General features: G+C 31.2%; 3 protein-coding genes across 3 annotated transcripts; 1 reads left to right on the top strand and 2 right to left on the bottom strand.

The window, feature by feature from the left end:
- Nucleotides 1-3204: 3204 nt before the first annotated feature.
- On the top strand, nt 3205-9051 carry LOC125065458 (protein naked cuticle homolog). Its single transcript, XM_047673041.1, has 5 exons — nt 3205-3523; nt 6597-6823; nt 7291-7401; nt 7485-7951; nt 8079-9051. The coding sequence occupies exons 1-5, from the start codon at nt 3409-3411 to the stop codon at nt 8452-8454; spliced, it is 1296 nt and encodes a 431-aa protein (XP_047528997.1). The 5' UTR covers nt 3205-3408; the 3' UTR covers nt 8455-9051.
- Nucleotides 9052-9515: 464 nt separating this feature from the next.
- Nucleotides 9516-13468, bottom strand: LOC125065465 (metallophosphoesterase 1 homolog). The gene is made up of 7 exons (XM_047673053.1): nt 13204-13468; nt 12915-13104; nt 12597-12738; nt 11769-11935; nt 11110-11195; nt 9814-10095; nt 9516-9700 (listed from the first exon to the last, which is right to left on the bottom strand). Exons 1-7 carry the CDS (start codon nt 13300-13302, stop codon nt 9557-9559), a joined length of 1110 nt encoding a protein of 369 aa, XP_047529009.1. The 5' UTR covers nt 13303-13468; the 3' UTR covers nt 9516-9556.
- A 1424-nt stretch (nt 13469-14892) lies between these two features.
- LOC125064708 (ras GTPase-activating-like protein IQGAP1) lies at nt 14893-23736 on the bottom strand. Its single transcript, XM_047671894.1, has 14 exons — nt 23579-23736; nt 23252-23505; nt 22948-23025; nt 21781-21925; nt 20585-21673; nt 19577-20409; nt 18625-19481; nt 18327-18552; nt 18074-18238; nt 17786-17965; nt 17095-17235; nt 16359-16506; nt 15889-16282; nt 14893-15808 (listed from the first exon to the last, which is right to left on the bottom strand). The coding sequence occupies exons 1-14, from the start codon at nt 23622-23624 to the stop codon at nt 15448-15450; spliced, it is 4917 nt and encodes a 1638-aa protein (XP_047527850.1). The 5' UTR covers nt 23625-23736; the 3' UTR covers nt 14893-15447.
- Nucleotides 23737-24594: the final 858 nt, after the last annotated feature.

Here is a 24594-nt window from a genome sequence, read left to right as displayed (position 1 = left end):
ATTACTGAGTGAATTTCAAAATATACCAAACATACCTAACACAACACCATGACAAGTAAAAATTAAATAACTAGAATAACCTACGTAGAAATAATAAAAGCAATTCTCTAATATCGATCGATTGTGAATTGGACCTTCGGAGAAGGTCCATTTAAAGTGATGAAACAGCAATGTAAATGGCAGCTCCGATTACAATAGCTCACGTTGTTGCGTTTTGTAGAAAACTGAGTAGGTACCGATGTTTATCGATTACCTACATAATACACCGTCTGGCAACCAACAACGTCATTACTCGAACCTCAAAAATGCCACCCAGGTTGAATCGTTTGAATAATTTTAACACATTTTTGTGTTCCTAACCCTTTACAGTTTATTAAAGATTTATTTGTCAGTAATGCTCATTGTTTCTTTGTTCTTTAGTAAAATTTAATGTTTTATTGTTCAATATCTGGAAAAAATACCTATAAAATATCCGAGTAAGATTATATACATTTATTCTCATTTGTTAAATACGTGCTATTAAAATATCAATAATATTTTAAGCCTATAAAACTAAAATAATGTTAATAACATTCGTACAAAATTGGATAGGTACCTATGAATACAACGCATATTTACTAACAATTAATAATAATTTGAACACAGAAAGCGCTGGGTTATATTGTTCAATGTTGTCTTCCAAAAAAATTTTATTAGGGATATAAAATAGTGTTTGTTAGTAAGTCATTTTTGGAATACGACCTCATCTCGGTCGCAGATAAATCGTCGACAATAAACCTAACACGAAGAGATCGTAAAATTCTAATTCCAAGCCGAGCGTAACGTTGCCGGCCGGCGCGCGGCGGCGCCCGCGATCTTACTCTGATCTGAAGTATACCTATACGTTTGACGCTGCCCATCATAATATCTACTTCAGCATGCGTACAAACAGTATCTATATGAACATAATATTTTAATCGCTCATAATAGTTTCATCTTTCGAAATGTACTTCGGTGAATTAGATAACTAGAGCACATAGCTGATCGAAATTTCAAACTTAAAATTTGTATCGTTGCCCTATTTCTTTATTTATAATAAAGATTATATTTGCAAATTGCACAAAATATATATACAAATAGGTTGTCTTATATTGTAATGTAAATATACATTATTAAATTAATATTTATTAACACAATTTGTACCTTTAACAAATAAATGTAAAAGGAGGTTTCGAATTTGATTTCAAACAAAATACTACAAACAGCAAACGTAACTCTAATTGCATTAATATACATTTTTGTTCTATCTTACACTGGGTTTGTTTGAGGAAATTATTAGTCAGAGACTTAGATTTGTTAAGTTTATTTAGTAAATGTGTTTTCTCACTTGAGCGCAAATAAGACAGGAGCTACCTGAATCTATGCGTTGCGGTGGTTCGTTTCATATTTTATATACTACCTAAATGGTTAAAAAATTACTTTTAAAATTGATAAAATTCGTTAAAAATGTTTTAGGTTTTTATTCTTATGGTTACTCCACACACTAAACTTTCATAGTGAGTAAGTAGGTATCTATCTACTTACAATTATCTTTTTTGTAATCGGTGGGTAAGGGTCGTCGACCGCTTGGAGGCTGCCAGCGTAGCGGGCCCATAGTATGTGCGTGCACCTTCCTCTATCTTTGCCCTAAACAGTAAACACATTTACTACTTTCTTTGGCCTACAATAAAGTTCGTGTAGAAAACAGTTAAAGAAAAATGTTTGTTGTTTTGCTTATAAAGAACTAAGTATCGTATCATAGATTGATAAAGTAATATTTATAGGTCATAAATATAATTTTACAATTTACCTAGTCGTAATAGTAGGATGTTGGCCTGCTATATTATTATTTTTATTAAATAGTAGATATTAATAAACACTTAATAACTGTTTGTTATTACGTTATTCGGTACAATATATAGCTTTTTTTTGAAAATTACAAAATTTAAAACAAACAAATGTTTTATTTGAATTTGGAAGAAGTTTGTACTTATTGATTATAGATTCATAAAAAAACAAACGTAACGATTTCATAAACATATATTATTTTTTTCTGCGCAAATGATGTAAAATAAAAAAATATTCCGAATAATCCTATTTTTGTAGAACAACAAAAAAACTCTAAGGCAGCTTCTGATTTTGTAAACGGATTAAAGTAGCCAACATTCTTTGAGTCATCGTTGTTTTCAAATCAAATATTTGACTTTGTAAGTTACTCATTCTTATTTAATCATAATCATGATTTTAAATAAGTACTTAATATGTACTACACTACTCATTTTGTTACGTATATTAAACATTTATTTTTTATATTGTACGGCGTAAAGCGCAGATTATATTTTAGTGTCACCACGTCATGTACTAGGTATATCATAATTGTATTAAGTGGACCTTTAGAATAAAGTACCAACTTAAAATTAGATATGTAATGAAAAATAAAAAGTAAATCCAGGTTAGGAGTTGCCTTCAAAAGCAATATTTGAATATTTCATCTATACTATAATTCCAACATTTTATTGTGTCTTGTCTCTAATAAAAATACAGGACATTCAGATACAACTACCAACTTAAGTTTCATGCTTAAGCATATGTAATCCATATTTACCTATAAATTTTATTATAGTCTTAAAATTGATTAATTTAACGTTTGGCGCTTAAACGTAAATAAATATTTTCTTCTCTTAAAAATAAGGATGTACGAATATTAAATTGAAAAGTTTTTTATTTGTACATATTAACTAAATATGCAAACTTGATTGTATTTTTTACCTTTTGTAAGCTCACCTATAAATTACCGTTGATCAAATTTATGCGTGTGATTTTAGGTAAAAAATTTGATTTATACGTTACCGGCCTATAATGTTTACTAATTGCTCACAAAATTTTAGGTAATATATAGAACCCTATGCAAATATAAAGAAAGTAAAACTCTATATAGTGATCATTTAAATCGATTTTTCACACCATACACTATTTTCTTTATTGTTGATATTTATTTACAACTATGCTTGAAGTTAGATTCCTTATGCCCGATAAGTCTTAAAACACTATCACAAATCATAATAAACTTGTGAAGCACTACAAGTGACAACCCTACCATAGCTACCGCACCGCGCCCGCCGCCCTACCCGCGCTTGCCTTCTCCCTTCTTCCATCCATGATCCATCAGTCAGTCACTCAATGATACGTACAGGGGACGGTTGTACGCTTACTCGTGGCGTTCGATATTCACGCGGACAACTGGGTCACGAGGTCCGTACGCGTTTTACCAAACAAAATATTTTGTTCAGTGTTGTGAATGATTGTAGTGATAGTGAGCTAAGATTCTTTTTGGAATAAGAAACTAGCGGCGCTTTTGAAGTGTACGTGATGCGTGCGTGAGCGCAGCGCATGACGTGCTACGAAACGTTGAGAGCTTCGGCACCCGCCGCAGACGCCCCCATGGCGCACCACTTTGTCAAGTGGTGGCGCAACAAGTTTAGAAATGGATATAAGAAATTTAGTAGTAAGTAAAAATCAAAATATACACGATGCAACGACGTAACACGCCGTCAAAGGGCCTGAATAGTACCTTAGCTTGGGGGAACATCTGTTTCTAAGAACTGGCGTACGAGATTAAAATATAACAATACCCAATCGTTTTAAGCTAATAACCAAATTTTTATATCATAACAATGATCGTAAATTAATTTCAAAACAAATCAAACAAAAAATACGTTTGCAATTTACAGGACTAGATATATATTGATTGTTTTATGTACATAATAAATTAAATATGAATCTTTTCTGTCTATATTTGATTACTTTTTATAGAAATAATAATGTGAAAACTAAAAAAATCTTTTAATCTAGGCTTAATACCTACCCAATTACTGAAATTAAGGTTATTTTTATTGCTTAGTGATGAAAATTATAGACTATCAAACAAAGCACATTAATGAGGTTTAAAATTATAATTTTCTAGTTTATTTCAATAAAAATGTTTAACATTTCCCCTATCCAAAATGAACATGCCATATTTTTAAGCCATAAATACAAGGTATTTATTGTAGTTGAGATTATATTAGAGGTTAAGCTGCAGCATAAACAATTCGGGATGAGAAAGCGGCAAAATACACTATAGTCAGAATCAGAATTAAAGTTAATAGTCTTTATATTATAATACATTTAGTAGACGTCAAATTAATTATTTTACTCTATGCACTATAGATTGGTAGAATGTTTGCTCATTGTTCATTTCGTAGTAGGTACTAATAATACCTTACTAAATATCAGTTAAAAATACTTCTGCTATGAAGACAACTATCTATTTGATACTACTTCAAAGTAAAGGGAGATCTCTTTGATCTTGTTCTATTTAGTTTCGAAGTATACATAAACTGAACACTTCAATTAGAAGAAGATACGAGCATTTTTGTTTCATAACGATCTACGCACATCAGGCGTAAAGCAAAGTTTGTAATATAAATATAATTTTAAATGCAAACTAAGCCGCGTCGCTCATTTGATTAACTTCAAAGAGAAAAGTTGAAAGCACTCGCCGAAGCGGAGACAATGATACCTTTTATTTGACATCAAAGAATTCCCCGCTCCGAGCTTTAAGCTCTTCTTTCGAGTGAATAGTACGCATAGCCCGCTACAATTTATAGTAAGCGGCGGATACAAAGAACTTTTTTGGAGATGTAGAGCTTTTGTCGCATAATTTAACGTACCCTTCGTATGCGGCTCATATTGTTTTATATTAGTGAATAGTGATTTTGAACTTGAAGCCGGTTGCCTTGAAAACCATCCATGTTTTTTCAGAGAACTGTATATCGGCTATTAAAAAAAAAGAATGAATCACAAAATAAATTTTGTGATATTAGAATTAGGAAGTAAACATAAAAATGATAATTTTTTTAATAGATATATTTATTTCTAGACTAGTTTTAAAATCATTGCCGCTAGCGCAAGAGCGTAATGACAGTAATGAGGGCATGAATATGGTGAACGCGTTTGTTGCTCACGGACTATGTGGTCATTTGTAATTGACATTTAACTTTGATGATTATACGTCTACTGATACGAAAGCCAGAGAGCCTTGTTAAATCCACGTTAAAAAAAAGTACATTGGTAGTATTTCTAATTTTAAATAATTTATTAATTTTGTAAAGTCTTACCAAAATTAAATATCGTCTTCTCTGTATATGCATACATGGCATGCCTTAAAACAAAATTAGAAAGCCAGCTCGGCATACACTGCTCTGTGGCATATTTTTTTAAAGAATTATTTCTATGTTACATAATATGGATGATATTGATATTTATAAAATATTTTTTTTTAAATAATAACAATTGAGCTTTATTAGCTTTAAGTATAATAAGCGAGATCTTAATAAAAGTAATTAAGTACAATCAGTACCGAACTAAGCCCCGACGTTGCTGCCGCTATATTCGTCTGGCTAGCCTATCCTGTACCATATTCACACATACGCCTTTTATGCAATGAAAAATTCATACTCAACTTACAGAAGGAACACTTTTATATTGATTTCAATATGTTTAATAACATGTTATTAATTATATAATTGGCCATACTAGTAATTATAAGTTTAGCTAAATTTTTCATTTGAATACAAAATAAAAATAGATATTTCGACTTATCAGCAGAATGAAATTCAGAGATAACTTATTCTCGGTAAAATAGTTTTCTAATTCCATCGTTTCTGTAAAGTACTCGGCCAGATGATTTTCTCTTTGAATTTATATCGTTTTGTTATTCCATTAAAAAAACATTGGAAAGGACTTAGATTATGAACACGATATTGAAACCTGTATAAACTAATGATATTTCTATAATATATAATATGGCATTTAGAATGTTAGAAAGCTAATGTAATTGAAATTAATTTATTCTGAATTTGTATGTAATAATACAGATACAGTATAAAATAATTTCAAAATTGATAAAATTCTTAGAACTTTTTTTATATAGAATAAAATTAACGGCAGATGTGGGCCGTCGAAGGTAGAGCTTTAAAGCATTAGGCCCATGCCGATCTCTCGAGCCTTCCGAGAAATAAGTCTAAGCCCGCCCTGCGAGCCCCTTTACTGCACCCGGCTGGGACCGCTTGCTTTATACAAAAATCTTTTGAATTTCGCCGATCGTTCCTCAATTTCTGATAATATGTAGTTATGCTTTTTATACCTGTCTAAAATACGTACAAGTGAGTACATCATTTAATGTCATCGTACTATGAAATTATTTCACATTAACGGTTCTGTTTATAATTTATATTTTATTTATGTGATTATAATATGTACCACCTGATATAATTTATTTTTCTTAATTGAATACAAACAAAAAATTTGTAAAATGCCGATGCTTCAACTTAGAACCAGAATAGTATTACTTACATAATTAGGTATAAAATGTGTATAGTTATTTTTTGTTGTAAGTATCCTGTAAACAAAATGAAAACATTGTACTATTGTAACAATATTATATACTATAAGTGGGCCATAACAATATATTTTTGATGATGTTTTATTTTCGATAGTATAAGACTTATGTTTATTTTTTTTTTATAATTTTGCAGTTGGTACTGACGGCGAGCGAACTGACACAGAAGAATTAGTAGGCCGCGCGGCATCACAATGTTCCGCGCCGCCAGACCTTCTACCCAGTGAGGCAAGAGCTCTATTGCAACCTACTACGCCGCCACCCATACCCGCTCGGAAATCTGAACACTTTTCTAAAAGATTACCACCGACGGAAAAGCCTGCAGATAACGCAGATGATAAGCAGCCTAGATTAAGATTTGAGGTAATTTCTCAAACCTTTCATTTATATTTATATTATACATAGTATTATTTAAGAATGTTTACTATTTATTACTTACGTAATAATTAACATACACGATGTTATTGAGATGACTGTATGTAGTGTTTATCATTCATGAGTTGACTACGCTATCTAAGTTAGCAATTTATTGAATAATGAGATGATTCATCTATTTGTGTCGTATCAGTCTCCGGGCAAGCGGCATGCTTTGTCTTATAATATCTCACTGATCGTAAAGGCGCGACTAGTTTCCTTTTAAAGTTTGAGATAAGAACGCTTGTCCTCGCCGCCGGACACGCGCGTTTGTTCGGCGCCACTAGTTATCTCCGTTAGCTGAATGCGGATACCTCATTATGAACTCACGATTTTAACCCTCAATACCTTCCGTCATCTTATCAGTAAATTAAAAAAAAAAAAAAGTTAACCCTATATTATTTTTTTTGTTTCAGGAATTAACATGTGATGTAGAATTAAAACATTCAGAATCATCCAAACAGCAACCGTTGCAGTTCTCGTTCACCCTTTATGACCTCGACGGACACGGGCGAATGACAAAAGATGTAAGTTTTTATATAATAGCTATATTAGACTATATTTACAAATTATAAAGTACTTATTCAATTGACGAAATTTTTGTCGACAGGATATAGCCGGTATAGTGTCGACAATATATGAGTCGATAGGAAAATCGGTCACGGTTCCGCATTATGGATCCAAAACGATACAAGTGCGTTTAACGGTTGTTCCGGAAGACGGGCGAACACGTAGCCATAGAGAAAGAAGGGATGGACGGAGACGGCATAAACGAGAAGAGCCGGCCAATGCAAACACAGCAACACCAGTGGAATGTGCTGAGAACAGTGAGGATGAACATCAAGATAGACTATCTAACGACGATGACGTTTCCTCTAAATCATCATGTTCAGGGGATCGTCAACCTCCACAAAGACCTGCACCAGTATTAAGACAAAGGTACCACCGCCATGCACGAAGAGAAGCTCGAGACCGAAAGCACGCAAAAAAAAGATCTGGGAGCTTGCAACGTCGAGAACTACTTGAAATCATACAGGCTAATATGGAGAAAAATCATCTGAGCTTTCAAGCATCTAGGTTGGCATTCTTTTCTATATTTCTATTATTCACTTATTATCCTTATAAATATCATCAACATAATTTGTGATAGAAATTATTTATATTTTTTCGTACTCGTATAAATTCTAAATTTATTTTTTTCCAGAAAGTCCTATCCTGATCCTGTTGTTAACGAGGAAGAAATCGCAAATAAATATCAAAAACTCAGAAATAGGTCGTACACTGTGAGCGACAAGCCATTAACTTCTTATCAAAAAGTGAAACCAGAATCATCCAACAATGGCTACTTAGATTTAGCATGCGGTGGCGACTCGAACTTGTGCAGATATGACCGGTACTTGCACGCTGTCATATGTTCGTCGGCGCGGCACGCACACACGGGCTACCATCAGAAGCAGACGCAGCCGGCGCGACATGCGCGACCTCCTCACAACCTCAACTCCCGTTCCCGCTCCCACGACTTAGCCGCCAAACAACACTCCACAAAGCAGCCGAGGGTGCTGCAGATCATATTTTTATAGAATTCGAGTATGGACATCGTCGATATTCGACTTTGTCCTACTTTAATTATAAGACGGAAAAAGGAATGGAAAGGAATTGTGGTTACCAAGACTGTATTGAAAAACGAAATATATTTTTCGGGGGAGGAAACTGAATAGCTTTTAATTAAATGTGAACTCATATAGACTATTTGATTATTGAGGGATGCATTAGGATTACTTATTTATCATTCCATGCTTAGCATAGTCGGTATCAAATTTTTTTGAATAATATAATGGCATTCGTCATTGAGCAACTAATAGACTAGACAAATAGGCTCTTTAAAGTATCAAATGAAATTTTATAGAACTAAGTGTAATGAAGGTGACAATGTGAAGTATATCTCACTTGAAACAAATTGTACAGTGCCTTACTTTTTGACAACAACAAAATTATATACTTGCTTTCAACACAATAACATTCTAATATTATTAATTGTATCAATGCTCATTAGAAAATGAAGAATAGGTGTTACTGAGATAACTCATTTAAAGAGTTATAGACTGATTTTAGTAATAAGTATTAGGTGCTCGAATTAAGGAGGAAATGTAAAAAAAATACATTTTATGTTTGTAAATACTAAACGGAGTACTTAACTGCTTGTATTATACCCGTAGCAATACTGAGATTGCTAACTACATTTTAAATACTGGTGTTCTTTTATTTCGAGGTTGCATTACCATTATCAGTATTCATTATTTTAAGTAATTTAATGAATCTCTAATATGTTTTATCTACCTCTAATTTTACTTTATTAGTTATAATTTTTTTACAAATATTTATTGTAACAGCTAAATCCTAAAATTATGTTAGTATTTTTGTGATAATTGAGTGAATCAGTATCATGACAATTTTTCACTCAAACGTTGGATGGTATGTGCTATGTTTGTAAGATGGAACAGTATCTTAGAGTGACTCTATGTACAAATATTATAAATCTGTTATTTATTTCATGTTTCAAACTTTTAAACACAGGTTTTTTTTTATTGTTCCATTTTAAATGTACAGTGTAATAAGTGCTCGATCTTGTCAAAACATATTTATTGTGAAATATAATCCTTGAGGTTAAAAACATATTTTTATTCATAACAATCCCCTGCCTAGTAATCTTGTTCTTAACAAATATCGAATTAAAACACAAATCATTATTATAGCAGTGAGGATGATTGTTGTTTCTCTTGGAAGACCGCATTTCTCGACTTCATACGCATCAGGCGCTATTTTAGCCTGAAACAAAATATGTTATCATGCCTCAAGCTCAATGCCACAATAATATTTATTTTAATATTGTTAGACATCTAATTATAAGTGCATAAAATGACAAACACATATTACTTTACCAAAATATATTTTGGATCGGGTCTATTTCTCCATGAAAATGATGGCACTGAATATTCCAAAAATCGGATTCCACCAATATCCTCATAATAATGATCAATTAAACACCCATGATGAGTGTGCCCACCAAATGCTGCTCTAGGCCTAATTTTTTTGATCAGGTATTTTGTTGCTTCTAACGATAATGCGTCAATTTTTAATCGAAACAATTTGTTTCGTTCTGGTAGCGGTGGGGCATCAGGTTCTGTGCAAACAGCATCAGAGACCCTGTAAAGAGGAAAGTGCTGAAAAGTACAAAATAAATACAGAGCATGAAATAATCTAATTTAGCAACTTACATCAATTATTCCACGTGAAGAAAGAACAGAATACGACACATTTTTGCCGTCAAAATATAGAATTAAAAAGAACAAGAAAATTATCTGAATTAACCTTATAATAATCGCAACATTTTACACAAGAATTTTAACTTAATGTTAAAAATAAGAAAAGAATACATGATACACAGAGATTTATAGCAGATAAATAGGGGGTGTCTCGCGATAATGATTGTAGCTATTTTATTGACATGAACTAATCATTTTATTTTAAAAGTAAGTTCGATTTAAGCGACCTTAATTGGTCACGGTATTCAGTCCAGTATAAGTCTAGTTTGGGGCGTCTAGAAGCGTTGCATTTCCAAATTCGGTTACTCGGTCTATAGGCCAAGCGGTCAGCCGTATTTGTAGTTGATGTATGCACGTTAGGTGGATAAAAGTGTCGCTTGAGCATCCTTAATCAATTGAAACATCAGTATAGATCAGCATAGTATTGTTATTAAAAATAAATTAGCAGTAATTACAAAAATCAGTTATCGGGCATTTTAAATGATATAGATAATATTACAATAACTCAATATTAATGGAATTTCGTTTAAAATGTTATTAAAACCTAGAGAGTTAATTATTAACTTAAAAAGTATAAAACTTTAATACTATTTGTAATATTGAATTTGTTGATAGGCAGGGCCGCACCGTTATTTTAGGGAGCCCTGGGCTAACACTACTTACCCACCTAAGACATATCTGAACATAGACTTAAATTAAATTAAATGAATGGGTTTGATTTTGAAAACCATATGATCTGTTTAATTTAATAAAGTTTTGGATTCTTTCGCATTATCGTCTACTTTTAACTTGACTTAGCTGGGGCCCCCTTGAATCCATGGGTCCCTGGGCTGAAGCCCAAAAATGGTAGATCCGCCCTGTTGATAGGTAAAGTTTAAGCATTCCAGCCTGCATAGTCTTTATATAACATACCTGCATCATAATAGGTTGACTGTAATTAAATGTACCTTCTGAATTGACACAGTACATAGAATTTTTTGAGCATTTAAATAATGTATCTGAAAAAGTAATATATTTTTCATTAACAATGATGAAAACATTAATGACTTGACCTTGAGTTTATAAGGCATCATTGGTTGCAATCTAAGATAATTTATTGTACACAATATTAACATAATGTACATACATTATGGATTTGTGAAAAAATGACATTTTGAATGTCTGCGCAGTTGTAATCGGAACTATGAAAGTAAAATAAAAATGGATATAAGTAGTAAAGTGCATAAGTAATCACATGCAGTATGTAAATCTGAAGTTTTTTTTATTTCTACTCTTTATTTCATTGGACGAAACTTCAATGTAGTTAATGATGAACAGTTTTTAGAATCTATATAATTGATGCCAATTCATAAAAGTAATCTGTTTTGGTTAGATAATATTTTAGTATTTCAAAATTTGATTTGTAAATTAAAACAGCCTTATACAGTCTATTTCTAGATAAATAAATTGAGATGAGCAACATATTTTAAAAAAGAAACAATCAATACTTTAATTGTCAATCAAATAACTACATAGAATTGAATGCTTGTTATAAAGCGAATACCACCAAGTATTTGATATATTTTCATTACCTGAAACATTTTCTATCTGTTTTCTGGCTTCAGTACATAAATTACAAGAATCACCCTCTAGAGCCATTGAATTTAATAGTACAAAGTGGTTGTTTTTAATTGCTATATGTTGAACAGACGGGGCCTTTAAAAGTTTTGAAAATCTTTGAGCAAATCCTCTTCTTATTCTGTAATAGTAAATTAATAATATCAAACTGTCCAGGAAATTATTGGTAATCAAACAATGGTATCTTCCTGCTGATTTTGCCAGGGTAGTCATTCTGTCTAGCTCACTCAATATTTCCTTAATCTCATCAGTCAGGCTATTACGGTTAGAGCATAGCAACTGTTGCTATCAAATATTTGTTGAGGATTGATAAATGTTTCAGTCAATAAATCAGTATTATAGAGTTTTATGCTACTGCATAATACTGATTTATAATTTATTTATTTGATTTGATATCAAATCTCAGCAAAATTTTTGAGCAACAAGTGCTATGCACTAACCCTAATAGCACCACTGATGAAATGATGATCTAACATGGCTAGAAAGAGTTCAGTTGCTAATGAGAATGTCTTGGCAGAAACACACAAGAGGTTTTTTTTATTGGCCAGACCCAGGATTTGAACCAGGGGCCTGAGAATCTGCAGCCTTAGACAATGGCCACTAACTAATAAGCAAGATAATTATTGTATTAAGGTTTTTATATTATTAAATTATGTTGGCAATATTGTTCCCTAAAAAAAAAGTTGCAGTATTTGTTTTAGAAATGTTATAATATGCATTTAATCATCTGATATATATGACTTAAATTAAAAAAAATTAAAATACCTATGTTCAGAACATACCGATGATGGAATCCAATATCATGATTTCCAACAACAACATACATTTTAATACTATTTGGTAATGAAAATAGATCAAAGAATCTAGAGACATAATTATTAAATTGCTTGTTATCAGTCCATTCTCCTTCATCGAAAAGATCTCCTGTAAATTAAGAGTAATAAAAACTGTAATTTCAATTATACTGTGATGTAAATTACTTGCAAAGATAGAATAACTTAACAATAGGTAAATATACAAGAAACTTCTAAATTATTAAGTCATACATAAATAAATTTCATAATCATGGGTATTTATTTGAGAATAAAGTGACTAGTTACCTAAAATAAAAACAATGTCAGGTTTGTGTAATCTTATGATTGCTTGAAATGCCTGGTGCATCTGCCATTCTCTTCTCCATTTATCTAACCAATGACCCCTGTAAGGTCCTAGTAAATGAGTGTCCGCTAGAATAAACGCTTTTAAAACTTCGTTCTCACCGTGCCTTGTATCTAGGCGAGGCCAACTGCACTGTAATATATTTTTTAAATTCGGATATAAAAACAGGACATGGGTCTCTACATTTTGTGTTGGTGACATTTAGATATATACCATTTAAAAAAATCGTACCTGTATAGTGACTACATAATATATAAGAAATTCACAATAAAAACCAATCAATATTAACCCCCCAAAAAGTATTAATAACTTTTTTGTTATTCGTCGCATGATCTGTTACCGACATATTCTGCGTTATCGTCTTTCTTTCAAATTATATTATTGTTATCGCGATATCTTATTGATTATAACTAGTATATATGTGTTAGGTTATTGCTTTCAAGTATTGAAGCAACTTATCTTGAACTTATCTAAACTATAAGACGTTATATTTTATTTAATGTTTGAAGTTTGAAATGTCTGAATGAAGTTGAAAACTAAAAACTGTGCTGCCAGAAGAGACAACATATTTTAAGCTGCATTATTCATTAAATAATACAGACACAAAACTTATTACATAAAGCCACAAATGTGTTAAAAATAGTCCAAAACAAATATTAACTGTATTTGTTTTAAGCTTTTCTGTAAAGACAACAAATCCCTACTTGTAATACGCACTACATAGTATTTATGCTTATAGACCTTTAAAATTACGCAACGGATTTTGATGCGTTTTTTTTATAGAGAGAGTGATTCAAGAGAAGGCTTTTTATGTATAATACATGCATAATAACAGTAGAGAAACACTGATAATTTTAGAGAAGTCTAATATGGTGTCATAAATACACTTTTTTTGCGTTTACATTGTAAATGCTGTATGAAACCTATCATATAGATCAAAATAATGTATTACAGTATTGTACACATCAAAAACGTATACAAAAAAGTTCGCGTAAGTATCCTTTCCTTTTTACAAGAAATGTTGACTTATTTACGAAGCGATTTTAAGCAATACAGCATTAATTCTTATCAAATTACGTACCATAAATACATTGGGCATTAAATGAATATAGATCAATATGGAAGTTACAGCATGTAATTTAAATTAATATTTTTGAAGATATTACAGATTTAAAATACAGCACATAGCGGTTTGTATTGTCTTATGACAAATAAGCTGTAAACGTTGGATATAAAGACATTTTGTACAAAATGCATATCATTCTGCAAGTACTAGCAGAAATGCATGCAAAAATTTTAAATAAAATACACTAAACTGCTTTAAAAGTAGGTTTATTTTAATTAAAACTAAGAAGTACAATAGAGCCTCAATCAGCATTTTACTGAAAAACAAAAAAAGCAACATATAAAGTAATACACAATCATATTGTCATGATTTATATTAATAAAAGTATTAATAGTTATTAAGTAGCAAGTAGTATATTTGTCACGTAGATCATAAATGATACAAATAATTAATGAATTAAATAATAATATAACTGGAAATAATGGCATTTTAATTTGTTTCCAAACTGAATTTATAAAATGAAAAAGTCTTAATAATAATTTGTACTTTTCGACTTTTGAAAGGATAATTAATTCATGTAAATACATCACAGTGCAAAATACCTTAAATTTAGACACATATTTACAATGGTAATCCATTTTTATTTTATCGTAAATCGTATTATAATAGAATACATATAAACGGTCAATTTAAATTACTCTTAATTTCATATTTGTTAAATTTAAATGTCATGATGTTATTACGTAAAATACTAAACAGATAAGTTAAAATAATAATTAACAATCGTAAACAAAACTAAGAAAATTAATACTAAAAAGGAATACTTTATACCTTATGATTACATTTTTGGTGCTTTTGAATAAAGTTTAAAAAGGTCATCAATTGAATAATAACTAGATAAAAATTAATACACATTTTGTAAGCTTATGTATGGGATATACTTAAGCTTACAAAATGTGTCTATTAATTGATTGAAAGCGATTATTGGCGATTAAAAAATTCATTTTATACAGGTTTTTTTTTGTTTAGCCATTATCATCAAAAACATTCAGAAAGTGGTACAACATTAACTGATAATGACGATCTCCAGACATCCATAATGTTGTGGAATGGCTGTAAATCCAAGAAATTTCAAATTTTGCCACACAATTAAAAATATTCTTATGTTACAGATTCGATTCGGCTGAACTATATATATATCATAACTATATATCTCAAACCTTAATCAATTAAACTGATAAACATAATTAGTTGGTAAAAAATTGAAATTTTTTCGTCATTGCAGGTTATCTTTTTAGGACGAGTCAATGGTGTCCAATCACAATATTGTAACTTGTTTCCAGCCAATATATTAATACTAATTTTAATTTTGAGTTCTTATTGTTATAACTAACAACTTAAATTTACTTCTAAGATTTACCATAGAACTTACTATTTAACAAGAAAATTAATAAATTAACATTTATCTTAGCTTTCCCAAACATATCCATTATTGTACAACCTTCATATTGCTTTTGTAATAAATCTTGAATATCAATATCAATGGTTTCCATTTCAACACCCATGAATTTACCTTTTATTGTAAACACTCCATTGTGATCAGTTGGTGTTATTTCAAACTGTACATTCTTGAATTGTGATGTGGAAAGACCATCTATTTCTAGAAGTACTCCTCTTTCTAGAAGTTTAGAAGCTGAGTATTTTACAGTCAACTTAGACTTTAACTTTTGGATATCTTTTCCTGATCTTCTTAAGCTTGCATGTACACTCCTATTAGTACAAAAAAAAACATTAATTTGATACAAGCATTTAGAGTTAAAAAAATATACATATGTAAGTTTTAGGCATACCGTTTTCCAGCATGAAGATTAGCAAGACAGGACTTAATGTACTGGTCATATGATTTACATTTCTCTTCATAATATTTTGTCTTTTCCAATAAACTTCCTCTCGTTCGGGTCAAAGTGGTAAGTGCCCTTCTCTGAGCCTGTCTGTATTTTCCTTTGTTACATAAGTCAAGGGCTATAGATGTTATAAGTGCTTGATAGCCATCCTCACGTGTAACATAGCCTTCATCTTCAAGCATTTGAAGATTACGTCGTAATTTCGCAATATGTTCTCGTAAGGTTATCGCTTCATCTGGGCGAACCTGTCCTGAATATATGCGTCTCTTTACTTTCTCACTATACTGCTCTTGTTGTTCTCGTGTCGTACCAATACATAGCGCTTCCAAAAGATGTTCGCCTATAAGTATTTAATATTATAAGAAATAATAAAAATATACGGCTTTACAAATAAAAAATGCTTAGAAAATACAAACCGTTCAAAAACGGGATTATTGCAACACATAATTCTTTCGTTTTGATGAATAGTTTATTTAAATCAGTCATATCATCAGCTGGGGCTTGGAATTTATTAACCAGTGCAAGGCATACTTCCAATCTGGCATTTTCTTCTGAGTCTGCTTGCTAAAATGTGTAAATATTTAAATCAATTGCTATCTATTTTAAACATTATCAAATAACATTTTTTTTCTCCAAGGAGTTTGAATGATGAATGAAAAAACCTATCAAAATTGGTCTTCCCAAAGAATATATTTTAGCAAATATTTTAAACAAATTGCTAAAATATTTATTTATGAACAGCCAGATTTTGGAAACATTTTGGAATGGTGTTTAATATTGAAATCGGTAGTTTGTCTCATTGCGCTAATCACTTTTTGTTTAAACACGTACTACGTTAGTAGTTTTCTATATTGTTCAAAATGTAGTGGATTCCAAAAAATTATATTTATAAAATGAGCTTTAAGTACTTGTGACATTTTTATAAATTAAGTAGGAATTCTGCCTGGACCATCTCTATTACTATACAAACGCAATTAGTAAAAAATAAACGTAATATAAAAAATCTCCTTTAAATTAAATCTTATGTTTAAAAAAAGTATTAATATAACGGAAGCAATAGGCTCAATATAAGACAATTATATCGAATCATTTGTATGCGTATTATTTGTTTAAGGAATCATATCTATTACGTGTACAATAGTCATTACTCACTGAAGGAACATCGCGCGATGCCAGTTGCGTAACTGAAGGTACTTCTCCTAAGTCATCCAAAAGTTCATTAAGTCGAGCACTAGGGTCAGGTGCTACAATATCTTGGTATTCAACAAGCAAAGCATGCGTGTCCACTATTTCCTATTGGTAAGAAAGGAATATATAATAACTTTATATAATCGTAGAGTATAAACTCAACGGTATATTCGTGAGAACGAAGTTCGAGTCAACTATCTGATATATATTGTAATATATATGTTGCAGACAAATAGCTTTATCAGCCATTCAATTAATAGTTTAGCCTTTTTACATCAAAATAGACATATTAAAAAATATCTTGATGTATTGAATCCATGTAGTTAAGGCCGTTGGTTGAATGACGTCGTTTAGTAAAATGGCTAGGCTTTTTATTAGAAGGCTAATTTTAGTTGGATTTTATTGGTTGACTGCGACACATATAACATAACATAGCCTGTAACACTAATTATGTCAAAAAAAAAGTAGCTGGTAATATATCTCTTTTAAAATAATTCAGAAAGATTTCGGAAAACTTCAAATTGAAAATGATACTTTTTTTTAATAAGCTATGAATGTCAAGAATGAAGGAATAAATCCAACTACTCAAAAATAGGTGATAGTAGTAGGGGGCAAGCATGATACATTTGCTATTGTACAATGAATGATCTTTTACTTGAACGGTAATGTAGATATGTGGATGATGGAGTAAAGTCGCTTCGGTGTACTCGTCCACGGCGAAATACTCCTCAAGAGTGGGTCCGCGACAGCAGCGCCGGAACAATTCTTTCATCTTTTCGTGACATTCCACTATGAACGGATTTAAACATCGTAAGTGGCTGGACTCCTCCCCAAACTAAAACAAAAATAAATTTTATTTAGTTAATAAATTTATATTTAATATTATGTTTAATATAATATAAGATATTATTTTATTAATATATCTCTAATTATAGTTACTAACTCCTTTTTTGGCAGCTGCAAAATGTAGAATTTTTGCGACAGAAGCTAGGTTTTTTCGTTGATCTGTTGTTAATCCCGCACCATTTGGCATATTTATAATATGAAAAGCATCAGGTGCGACTATTGCAGCATTGAAAAACTGATAGTATACCAAGTTACCAATAACCTAAAAAAGAAAATACAGTGTATAGTAGTCACATAATATTACTAGTAACATAAAAATAGTACCAAATAATGTTTATTATATTTCATACCTTGAGAATATCTTTTTCAGGTGTATGCGGAAATTTCGATGTCAATGAGCGATGTAAGACACGAGCCATATATGTTATACAGAAGGGTAACATTTCCGTTGAACTTGTTATCTTATCCAAAAACATAGTGACAACTGTCTTCAGTTGAGTGAGAGCCTTTTCTAATCTCGATTTAACTTCAGGGTAAGTTAACGCTTCCTCCTGAGTCACAGTGTATGGTAATTTTCTTAAAAAATAAAAGAGAATAAGTATGTTTTTATTTACTCCTTATGATTTTATTAGAAAGTTAAATACTTACGATATTTGTCCTGTTTTCATTTCTGTTTCATTTCTTAAAGCTTTGTATATTTCAACTGGACCTGTTTCTATATTCAATTCTTTATCATTTATGATTTTTTCGACGAGGGGTCCTATGATAGTTTGAAGATTGTTCAAACCAGATAACTGTCTAGAGAGGCTTACAGCCATTTTCAAGACTAACGGCGTTGACGCAATTATATCAAATGGTTTAACGATTTTACAACTTATCTCCTCTTCCAATGTAAACCTAAACAATTTTAATAAAAGATACTCATCTCTCGCATAAGCTCCGAAATTATAAAGACTTAACACGACATTCTGTAAGAACGAGTTAGTTTTGTTTTGGGGTATGCAAAACAAAAGTTTGGAAAGATATGTTGGGTTTGTTTGTAGTTCATAGAACAAATGTTGATACCCATCCAAGAGCCGTTTACTTTCTTTAGTGAGTGATTTTAAGCCTTTAACAGCTGTGGATATAGTCATTAATGGACCTTTGCCATCTTGATTCATGACTAATTTGGTAGTAGTATTATGTTTCACTAGGTTGTTTAATTTTAAGCCATGAACAGCAACCTCTTGTAAGGCTATTCGATTTTGTACCAATAATCCTATCTTCAGGTCCATATCATCTATTTGCTTAGAAAGTTCTTGATTTTTTCGTATAGATTGTACAACTTCTGATTTTAAAGTTTGTAATTCTATTTCTCGATTATAATCTTCAGTTGTAAAGTCTAACATGGGGATGAATTTTGTTACAACCCCTAATGGAGGGTAAGGTGAGTGAAACAATGAAACGAAAGCATTTCTAGCTCGTCTGCCTCGCCATAAAGCCTGTATCTTGATAATATTATGCTCCTGAAATAAAAAAAATACTTGACTTACAACTTATAATGTTCAAATATAAAAGGTCTATTTTAATTAAGAATACGAAATATAAAATAACAACGTACCTGGATTTTATACCACGCCCAAGGGTTTTGCTTTCTTTCTCTTTTAAGCTTGGCTTCAATTGTTTTCATTCTTATCAATGTTCCATATTTTCTTTGAATTTGTATTCGCCTCCACCAGGCTTGAATTTTAACCACATATTCGGTATGATCTCTAAAGAACTTTATTCTATTAAACGACTGCCTTACAAGAAATCCTTTACAATGAGCTTGAAATCTGGTAAATAACTTCTCCAATAGTTTTTGTCTATATGTATTAATGTAGTGTTTGTTAGTTCGATCGATTATAGAATTTATGTCTTTCCTAGTTAAATAGCGTGCATATGGAACGAAATCCTTAGGGGTAGTCCAACTATAGCTATAAGACTCAACGTCAATGTATACTGTATTCCCGGCTTCCGTGTGGCATACAATCCAGGGACAGATGTTTTGACCCTTCTTCTTTAAAGCTTTCGAAAACATTTGAAAGTAAACTTCTTTACATGAACTCTCGATAATTTCTGAACTAGAAAGGTGGCGAGATGAAAGTGCGTTCCAGAATTCGTTAAGATCGTTTTTTAATATAGCTAAATTGAGCTGAACAATTGCATCAGTTAATTCTTTAACTTTTATCGATTCGTAATTTACATCACTAATGGCATTAGTGATATCGTCAAACCAGAGATTTTGTGATTCATTCTGCAGCAGTCGTTTTTTTAAAGTCCTCATGTACAAATGATATTCTTCCTTATGTAATGAAAGTGGTAACTTTAGACATGAACTTTTCAGTAACACTATCAAAGAGTCAACATCTTCATCAGAAACAGCTTTGTTAATATTGTCAATAACTTCTACCACTGGAAAAAAACAATAATATAATACAGTGAATGTAATGTATAAAATATGATTAATAAGTAAATAAGTTATACATAGAAACTACAGATATTGTATTGTAATTAAAAAAGCAATTTATGACGGTTACTAATATCCACGTGATAATTTCTATAGAGATATACAGAGAAATGGTCTTACATTCATCATTATCATCATCCTTCATGTTTACCATGTCTATGGTATCTTTTATGTCTTCAAGAGTCAGTAAAGGGCATTCACACTGTTCTCTAATCTTCACTTGTAAAGCTGCTATTAAAGCGGAAAGATAACGGCGACGACAGTGTGGCTTAAGTCTTTCTAGTTGAATTTGCCTTGAGTTAAGAGCATTCCATACCGCCGTTTCATCGCCTCTTTCTACGGCTTCAGATACCGATGCGACAGATTTCAAATACAAAGCTGATGCAGCTATTTCACTTTCATTGAGATTCTTATCTAATTCACATTTTTCTAATCTCATTTCTTCAAATAGAAGAGGTGCAGCATGTATATCTATTTTAAAATTCAACCCAAGCTTGGGACTTGTCAAGGCTCGATATAAGTCATCTGCAGTACCCTCGTCTAATGCTCTGTTAACATTCACAATTGCAGTTTTGTGTTCAGTATGTTCAAGTGCTTTAATATTCCCATCATTTATTATATTCTGAAATATCTTGTGCCAGTTTGTAATACTTTCTACATCAATATCTTTACAAGACTCTATTATGTCTTTAACCACATCACAATAGAAATCCAAATTATCAGAGTTGTAATTTTTGATTTTGACCCATTCTTCATTGAATATTTTGTGTAATTTATTTACGTCGTTACTCTTACACGCTGAACATAGATTCTGCCATAGAAATTTATAATTCGTAGCAATGATATGGCCCTGAATTTCAACTTGAGTAAGTATCTCATCATATTCGTCAGGTACATAGCTATCATTCAGAGAGTGATTGTGAGCAACTTGAATTTTTTCATACTTTGCTGCTTTAAGAACATCTTTGTATTCATCTATTAGGCAATTCTGTATATATTTAACTTTTAATGTAGGGTTTAACAATGCTGAAGTTATTGATTTTTCAGAGTCCAATAAATTATTTAGTTCAATCAGAGCATTATTATGTAAGGAGATGTTATTATTTGTTGTACTGTTATTATGTGATAGTATGCCACTTATCTTTTGGAACATTGGAAGTGGATGTTTGCACTTTTGTAAGTCTTTAGATACAGAATCTAATTGTTCATCTAAATTAAAAAAATATATATATTAAAAAGGTTAAAATTACAATAGCTGTGTATATTGAAACTAAAAACTGATCATGTGATTGTATGTATGTATATATAATAATTACCTGTAAATATAGCTTTACCAAATAAGTCATGAATTAATGGTGCTTTTCCAATTTTAAATAAATGTGAACTTAAAGCATGAAGGCAATAAATTACTTTTGGCATATTTTTATTGTCATAAATGTCTGTTGTTTCAGGTTGAAATGTCTGAAATTTTTAAAACACATCTGCTTAGTTTTTAATAATGTTAAATATAATTTTATGGTCACATATTAATACAAACACATTGTCTAATGTGTAAAGGACCTGTTTGCTTTATTTACAGAAATATGGCAAATAGGTATTTCCTTTCACTTGTCGGATTTATAGTATAGGAGATGTATTAGGGCCGAGACAACGCCTTCGTCGTCTCCGTTAAGCCAGATCGGCCCTTTTCCATTCCCATTCGGCCAGTGTTCCAGTCCGTACCACAGTGGTATATCATTATAAGTCATTCAACTAAGAGAGGAGTAAAGACAAATAAACGATACTAAATTGATACAATTTCATTGGAAATCTTAAATAATCTATAATATTATGGATATTTTAAATTATGGATTTGCAAAAAAAATTCATATTGAATGTTTATGAAGTTTATAGCAGAACTTTTGAAGTAAAATTAAAATGAATATGCTTAAATTGTGTTTAAGTAAATGACAATTAATTAAGATACATTAATCAAGATACTATAGCAGAGCTATAAGGAAATCGCATGGATATCGTAAAAACACTATACATAGCATTTTTGTGTCCTATTATGAGATATATTAGTTCTCTGTTCATCAAACTGTTAAGTCCATCTGAGTAGATACCATCCACTCATCATATATTCTTCCACCAAACTTAGTACTATTGTGTTCCAGTTTTATTACAGGCACAAGGTGGTGTAATGGTGTTGTAAGGAATGGTTTCTTACAGTGACAATGTATATGGTTGGCCATACATGGTCGCCATTTATGTGGCTCTTTTGCCTGTCCGCCTACTTTAATCATAAAAAAAATGAGCAATCACAGCCTAAGCCTTACTTTTATCATCTTTACAATAATCATGCAAGCTACCATGTGCCGTCTATGTGGAATTAGAAATCCTAATGATAGATAGTGTTTTTCTATCTAACTATCTAACTTCTACCCACTAACCAAATAATCAGTGAAGCTCATTTAATTAACAAAATAAAGTGACAGACTTACCACTGGTAGTTCAGTTCGTTTTAAGATTTGCAAAAACTTGTTTATGTTATCAGTATGCTTAAACTGCAATCCCATCACCTAAAAATAAAGTAACCAAATATTTTATATCTACTTACAGTTAATAAAATAGGAGACCATTTTTCAAATAATAATTAGCCATTGTCACTTTTTTACAATACATACATAAAATATTATGTATTTTTATCCTTTTGAATATTCTTGAAATAACTAGGCTTAATAATATAGATTATATTTAAAATTATACTAGTATATATTGACTTTTATGGTAAATAATAAAAATTACCTTATATCTTCTTTGGTCAATGTCATAGATTTTATTTAATGGAAGAAGGTCAGGTGCTATGAAATTTCCAAGCTTGGCTAAATAAACGCCATTCCTTAAATTTTCTTCGAATTCAACAGCTGGTGGAAGTTCTTCTTTCAGACATGACTCCATCCATGTTTTTGCTTCTTCGAGACGACAAAGATACTCGTAGGCAACAGTTCTTTGTCGAATAATATCCATTTCCTGGGCGGTTTTACGAACATCGTCATCACCTGAATTAATAAAATGATTTTAAACAAAACAGTAATTGTTTTTAAGAAACAACAAAGAAGAATCGGTACTTACAGTCATCAATTTTACCAATCATTATTTCTTTTGTTTCCCTTCCCATTATAAAGATTAAAATAGATCTTGGAAACAAGTACTATGAGCTATTAACTTCTGAAGCTTTTTGTATAAATTTATAGCGTAAATTATCTTACAATAATATGTAAACATTTTAATCATACAAGATCAGTTTAAATATAAATTTGACGGTTGTCGGTTAGTCATACTTTTAAATTCATCTTATCCACTATGTCAAAGGCCAATTACCATACAGCCTAGTTTATATATAAAGTTTTTTTTAATATTTGTTATTTTCAATTCGATATATCTGGATAAAAAATATACCACACAATTCCAGCCCTTTAAAATAATCTAGGCGTTTTTGAATAGTTTATTTCATTTAGCATGTTCATCGATGCGGGCGGGTAACAGCTAGTCAGTTAGTAATAAAGTAAATAAAAGGGGCCCCAATAAAGATCGTAGCGGAGCAGAAGAGATATTTATCTGCTTAATTTTCAAGTGTATATGACACTTGAAATATAATGTAAATTATCAAAGTAGAACCCCATTACTCCCACCAATTCAAGTTTAAGTAGTCCGCGTGCAAATAATACCTGCTTAAAGGTCTTTTTCCATATTATTGGTTCCATTCTAAGGTGTATTCCATATTAATTCAACTACGCGCTGATAAGGTTAGTGGTGGTAGATTTGCCTTTAAGAATATCATTAAGGAAACGAATAAATAAAGATTTTTTGAGTCCGCCGTCAAATGTACGTATGTAGTTGGTGAATTACACTGGCGCACTTATTCCAGTATTATTTATTGAGAGCCGAGATGGCCCAGTGGTTAGAACGCGTGCATCTTAACCGATGATTTCGGGTTCAAACCCAGGCAGGCACCACTGAAATTTCAAGTGCTTAATTTGTGTTTATAATTCATCTCGTGCTCGGCGGTGAAGGAAAACATCGTGAGGAAACCTGCATGTGTCTAATTTCAACGAAATTCAGCCACATGTGTATTCCGCCAACCCGCA

This window comes from Vanessa atalanta, chromosome 1 (genome assembly GCF_905147765.1).
Source record: "Vanessa atalanta chromosome 1, ilVanAtal1.2, whole genome shotgun sequence".
NCBI lineage: Eukaryota > Metazoa > Arthropoda > Insecta > Lepidoptera > Nymphalidae > Vanessa > Vanessa atalanta.
The sequence above is the reverse complement of the archived record's forward strand: the minus strand, read 5'-3'. Positions and strand labels throughout refer to the sequence as shown.

Bases quoted from the DNA above. Each gene is read 5' to 3' on its own strand.
- LOC125065458 (XM_047673041.1), top strand. From the start codon at position 3,409: ATGACGTGCTACGAAACGTTGAGAGCTTCGGCACCCGCCGCAGACGCC. The intron at 6,824-7,290 runs GTAATTTCTCAA...TTTTTGTTTCAG, and splicing joins AGCCTAGATTAAGATTTGAG to GAATTAACATGTGATGTAGA. The intron at 7,402-7,484 runs GTAAGTTTTTAT...TTTTGTCGACAG, and splicing joins ACGGGCGAATGACAAAAGAT to GATATAGCCGGTATAGTGTC.
- LOC125065465 (XM_047673053.1), bottom strand. From the start codon at position 13,302: ATGCGACGAATAACAAAAAAGTTATTAATACTTTTTGGGGGGTTAATA. The intron at 10,096-11,109 runs GTATGTTATATA...TGTACTTTTCAG, and splicing joins GTCAACCTATTATGATGCAG to CACTTTCCTCTTTACAGGGT. The intron at 9,701-9,813 runs GTAAAGTAATAT...ATTTTGTTTCAG, and splicing joins CCGATCCAAAATATATTTTG to GCTAAAATAGCGCCTGATGC.
- LOC125064708 (XM_047671894.1), bottom strand. From the start codon at position 23,624: ATGGGAAGGGAAACAAAAGAAATAATGATTGGTAAAATTGATGACT. The intron at 23,506-23,578 runs GTAAGTACCGAT...TTATTAATTCAG, and splicing joins GATTGGTAAAATTGATGACT to GTGATGACGATGTTCGTAAA. The intron at 18,553-18,624 runs GTAAGTATTTAA...TTATTTTTTAAG, and splicing joins ATGAAAACAGGACAAATATC to AAAATTACCATACACTGTGA.